Here is a 5,313-nt window from a genome sequence, read left to right as displayed (position 1 = left end):
TAATCCATTGAAAAGTAAAATTCAAATGGCAAAGTCAGACAACTTACAACAGCATAATCTGTTTTATTTAGTTAATAATACAATGGTAACAGGTTGAGAGCACTAGATTTGTATCCTCTTAAAAGGATAATGATCAAGATTTTAATTTGTAAATTTCACTGTTCTTAACCATTAAAAATCTATTTTCCAAAGGAGTAATAATATATATAATTATTAAGGAACAGACCTAAACTTTCTGATTTATTACCAAAAGCATATTTGTTCATTAGTTTAAACAAAACATTAGGGATATCTTAACTCTTGTTTACTGCTTTCAGGAAAGCATAAAGTTCTTGAAGCAAATATATACAAAACATCTTTTTCAGTAGTGATTTCAACTATTGTGTATCATGTCAATGAGAGAACCTGAGAACCCCAGATTTAGTATCTCCGGATTGTTGCAATACACTCTGGCTTACCTAAACAATCAACCAACAAATGTGTATTTAGTGCCTACTATGTACAAGCCAACATACTAAAGCAATACAGGAAATACAAAGAAGTAAAATTATTGGTCCTTGCTCTACTCAGGCTTCCAATGTAGTTAAGATTAAACATAAACACAAATTATTCCACTTTCAATGTCCTCAAAAGGAATGATAATATTAACTGGATTGTGTATAAGAATCACCTCTGCTGGAACCTAGAGGAAGCAGGGGCATCCTCAGCGTGATTAAAGTCTCTGTCTGAATTAGATTTCTCAGCTCCAGGTTGAGTGGTGCTTGAACCCCAGAAACTGAAAGTGTTCCAGCCAGACTCACACCTGGCACTGTTAGTGGCTGTACTTGGAATAGTTCTATGGACTCGTGACAACGGAGCAAGATAAACACACACACACATATATATATATGTCCACATCATATATATATATACACACGCTCTCTCAAATGATATATACGGTGGTGTTTCCCCTATATATGTCTCCTGGAAAGCCAGGAGTTCAGGATTTTCCACTGTGCATGGAGAGGAGACTAACTCACGTCATCATTTATCTGTTATTCTAATAAGACAAACAAGAGACTACAACAAACTATGAAAAAATCTCCAAACTTCACGGGACACAAGCAAAATTAGAAAGGCTAGAGAAAAGGATAAGAAAAGAGGGCCCGGCCAAGAGGAGAGGTTTTAAGGGGGCCTCCGGGTGGGAAGGGAGCTTTCCCCTCACTTCCACTTCCATTCCCACCCACAGGGTCCCAAAGACAAGCCCTGGGGGCTAGGCAAGTTGAGAAAAGGAAAGCAGAAACACATTTTCCAACACCACAAATAATAAATAAATAAATATGTTAAGCAATAAATAACTTATTAGGCACCGCTTGAAAGGCAGCAACCCTCAACCTTTAGGTGGTGGCGACACAGCCAATATTGGTTAAGGCTCTGAAGACGTCACCCTAGGTCCCAGCCCCTGGGTCTTCAAGATAAATCGGACCTGAATCTTCTTCTTACCCTTACGTGGGCTTCTCCAAAATCTTAAGTGAGGGAGAAAGCCAAGCGGAGGGGCAGCCACGCGACCTGGAGGCCCCAGAGAAGGTGAGTTCTGTCCCGCTTAATGTGGCCCAGGAGCGCCCAGTGCTTGGTCTTTGATATCCAGGGCGCTGGTCTTGAGCCCAGTGGGAGGGTGGCTTCTGATACACCCTCCTCCCCCCACACGTCCCAGAATCTTATAAAAACTCATTTGGCTTGTTCTTATCTCCCTTTTGCTCCAAAGGTGGCTTGCATGGGGACTGCAGAAAGCCTGGGGTTCGAAGCGCGGGACCTATTTTACTAAGCACCTGGCTCCGCTATGGGTGGAGTGGGCGTGGAGGAGGGGCCCAAGAGTGGGAAAACGGACCAGCTGCCTAGTTCTTCCTCAAGTCCGACTTCCCTTAAAGTAGGGCTGCGCAAAGGGAGAGCGGTGGTTCCCGGGACGCCACTAGGGGCACCAGGCAGATCCTGGACCGCGCCGGGCGCGGCTGGGCGGGGCTGAGGGCGAGCTAGGGATCAAGCCCGAGGGAAACCCTTGGCGGTAACCGTGGCTCACCTTAAACAAACAGAAATAACGGCTGGAGGGACTGAGGGTTGGACTGAGTTAGCAATGTTAACGAGTGCGTGATCTGCACCGGCGGGACGGTGCGGAAGGAAGGAAGGATCAAAGTTGCAGGGTGGGGAGTACGGAGCGGTCAGAGGAGCAAGCGCAGTTGAGAAAGGAGACGAAAGAGGGAGAGCGAGGTGGCAAGAAAGCCGTCTCAGTTTATAAACAAATCTCTCTCAATTCTACCATCGCCAAGCGCCTTTCCCGGGTCCCTGCACCAGAGGCTGGCGGTGCCCTAGCCCCACGTTACCCCCACCACACGCTGGCGCCCTGGATACCGTCCCCTTTCGCACCCGGTCCTCCCTTCTCCTCATTCTCCTCCTCTTTTGGCGCAGGGCCCCTGCGTGGCCCAGGCTCAGAGCGTTGTGATCCGGGACGTGCAGGTGCCATTACGGAAGACGCCGCCGGACTCCACATTCTCAGGCTGGAAGTCCTCCACACTGTAGGCGCGGCTCTTGAGGGCCGTGGCGTAGTAATCGACTGGCTCCTCCGTGGCGTTGTCCATCCAGCTGAGGCATAGGATGCGCTGGAAAGAGCGCTTGAAGTTGTCCGAGAGAAAGCCATAGAGGATGGGGTTGGCGCAGCTGTTGGCATAGCCGAGGATGACCGACAGCTGGCTCACTGTGGCGTCGTCCTGCTCCGCGAACACGTTGACCAGCTGCACCACGTAGAACGGCATCCAGCAGATGACAAACACCATCACCACCATCATCACCATTAGGGTGATCTTGCGCTCCGAGCGCTTGCGCTGCTGCCAGCCGGCCTTGAGGGCCACCATGCGCATCTTGGCAATGATGAGCACGTAGCACAGGCAGATGGCTCCGACGGGCAGCAGGAAGCCCATGAGAAATGTGTACAACACGAAGCCCACCAGCCAGCGTTGGGCGGGCTCGGGCATGAGCATGTTGCAGGCCACCGTGCCGTCGCTGTTGGCCGCGGTGCGCGAGAAGACCACAATGGGCAGGATGACGAGTAGCGACAGCACCCACACGCCCAGGTTCACTACCTTGGCCACGGTGGGCCGGCGGTAGCGGGCCGCCTTGATGGGGTGCACCACGGCCACGTAGCGGTCCACGCTAAGCACGGTCAGACAGTAGATGCTGGTGAACATGTTGACCGCGTCCACGCTGAGCACGAGACGGCAGAGCAGCGCGCCGAAGGGCCAGTGGCGCAACAACGTGGAGGTGACCAGGAAGGGCACGCTAAGCATGAGCAGCTCATCAGCAATGGCCAGGTTTAGGATATAGATGTTGGTGGCAGTCTTCATCTTGGCGTAGCGCAGGATCACGTAGATGACCATGGAGTTCCCACACAGCCCTACCAGGCACACCACGGAGTAGATGAAAGAGATGAGGATGGCGCTGCCCTGGCCCTCGCTCAAGGTCCCGTTCCGGGACGCGTTTCGCCCTGGCTCCTCCATGCCGTCCGCAGCGCCGGCCCCGGGGCCCCTGCTGCCGCCGCCTTCGCTGCAGCTGCCCGGGCTGGGGCTAGGAGAGGAGGGAGAGGAGGCGGTGCCATTGGGGAACATCCCAGCTGAGGGGGGCCTGTGGGGCTGCCGGGGCCGGGGCTCTCTCCTTGCGCCCCCGCCGCCTGCGCCCTCCCTCCGCACCCGACTGCTCTCCTGCAGCTCACAGCCACCCGGCGCCTCCGGGTTGAGCGCAGCGGCTGCGGGGAGCTCCGCTCCTACCGGCACCGGCGGGGCGCATTGCCCGGCGGCTTCCTGAGCGCTGCCGCTTGCCGCTCCGGGGCGCCGGGGCACTCGCGAGCGTGGAGAGGGGAGGCCAGAATGCTGGAGCCCCACGCGGCACAGACATTAACTGGCGCGGCTCTGGGCTGGTGGATGATTAATAAGGCACCACCAGCGCGTCAGCAACTACGAAAAAAGCGGGGGGGGGGGTGGAGAAAGAGAGGGAGGAGGGCACATAGGTGGCTTGTCCCCCCTCCCCCAATTTTTTTCCTTCCCAGTCCTGCACTCGGCTCAACTCCAGTGGCTGCTTCCAGGGTTCCCTCGCAGCACCTCCTACCCATCCCTCAGAGGGACCTAGGGAGTTTCTCTGCCTTTCTGGAGGGTAAGTGGGAATCTAGGTTATAGATTTTGTCCCATTCCATCCCGCAGCAAAGACCAAAGCGGACCCCAAACATGCGTGTCTAGAGTTCATCTCAGTTTTCCTCAAGTTGCTGCCCTCTCCTGGGGGAGATCTCAGCTCCCCTCCCGTCCCGCAGTCCTAGACCCTAAGCCCCCACCTCCTGCCCCCGCCTGCCCTGCCCCTAAGACCCGCCGCAGAAGCTCCCAGCCCTCCTTACCCAGAGCGCGCTACCTCCAGACTGACGGGGAGATGGCCCTTGCAAAGTGCACGTGCGGTCTGGTAGCAGGCTGACGTTCTCCGCGCGGTCCAACTCGCCTCTCTGGGCCGGGTCCCAGCACAGGTGCCCACGCAATTACTCTTAGAGTTGCGGAAATTGACCCTACGCCGAGAGCGTTATGAGAAGGAAGGACAAGTACCATGCGTTAGGGACTTCTGCGATTTAATACCGCAGGCAGCTCTTGGCCGGCGGGGGTGTTCAGGGGCCTGGGTAAACCGTTTCAAATCTCTTAAGAAAGCTCGGAGCGCCCAGAGGCCCCCGCGTCTCCCACAGGAATCCACTCCAGAAACGAGGACGCGCGGCTGAGAGCTCAGAGGAGCCTGAGACTCGCTCCGGAGCGTGCCAGGCGCCGTATTGGAAATGCATCTAGGTGTTCACTGCGAGAGATAAGGCGGCGCCGCTCCGAACCGCTCCGCCCGCGTCCCTGCTGTACTTTGTACCCTGGAGAGTTGGCGGGGGCTCCCGGGGAGAAGAATGTGAAGCCTTGGGCGGGCGGGGACGCCAGCTCCTCTAAATGCACGGGGGGGCTGGCCATGCAGATGACCAGACCTGTCACCAACCCCAGGAACGGCGGGACGACATTCGGGTTTTCTTCCATGAAGTGCTAGGCTGTCAGCTTTTTCTGAGGTTTCCTGACGTGTGACCAGGCTCTAGTTCACGTGCCTAAATCATTGAGACAGACATCGATGTAGGCACGCCTGAAGCTCATTAACTTCATTTAGGAAACAAACAGTTTCCCTTTAAGAAGGAGTGGATGTTCAATGGCCAGGATTTTAGAAGATCTCTGAGACTTTGCACCATCCCTGGCATAGGCCTTCTTTGGCTCTCTAAATTGTTCCTGT

General features: G+C 54.6%; 1 protein-coding gene across 1 annotated transcript; it reads right to left on the bottom strand.

Moving 5' to 3' along the window:
- Positions 1-2,153: 2,153 nt before the first annotated feature.
- On the bottom strand, positions 2,154-4,701 carry SSTR1 (somatostatin receptor 1). The gene is made up of 2 exons (XM_012643983.1): positions 4,674-4,701; positions 2,154-3,932 (listed from the first exon to the last, which is right to left on the bottom strand). Exon 2 carries the CDS (start codon positions 3,633-3,635, stop codon positions 2,463-2,465), a length of 1,173 nt encoding a protein of 390 aa, XP_012499437.1. The 5' UTR covers positions 3,636-3,932; positions 4,674-4,701; the 3' UTR covers positions 2,154-2,462.
- Positions 4,702-5,313: the final 612 nt, after the last annotated feature.

The sequence above is a fragment of the Propithecus coquereli genome, unplaced genomic scaffold, assembly GCF_000956105.1.
Source record: "Propithecus coquereli isolate 6110/MARCELLA unplaced genomic scaffold, Pcoq_1.0 Scaffold20262, whole genome shotgun sequence".
NCBI classification, from domain to species: domain Eukaryota; kingdom Metazoa; phylum Chordata; class Mammalia; order Primates; family Indriidae; genus Propithecus; species Propithecus coquereli.
Note: the sequence above shows the minus strand (reverse complement) of the source record. Positions and strands in the feature narration are given on the sequence as shown.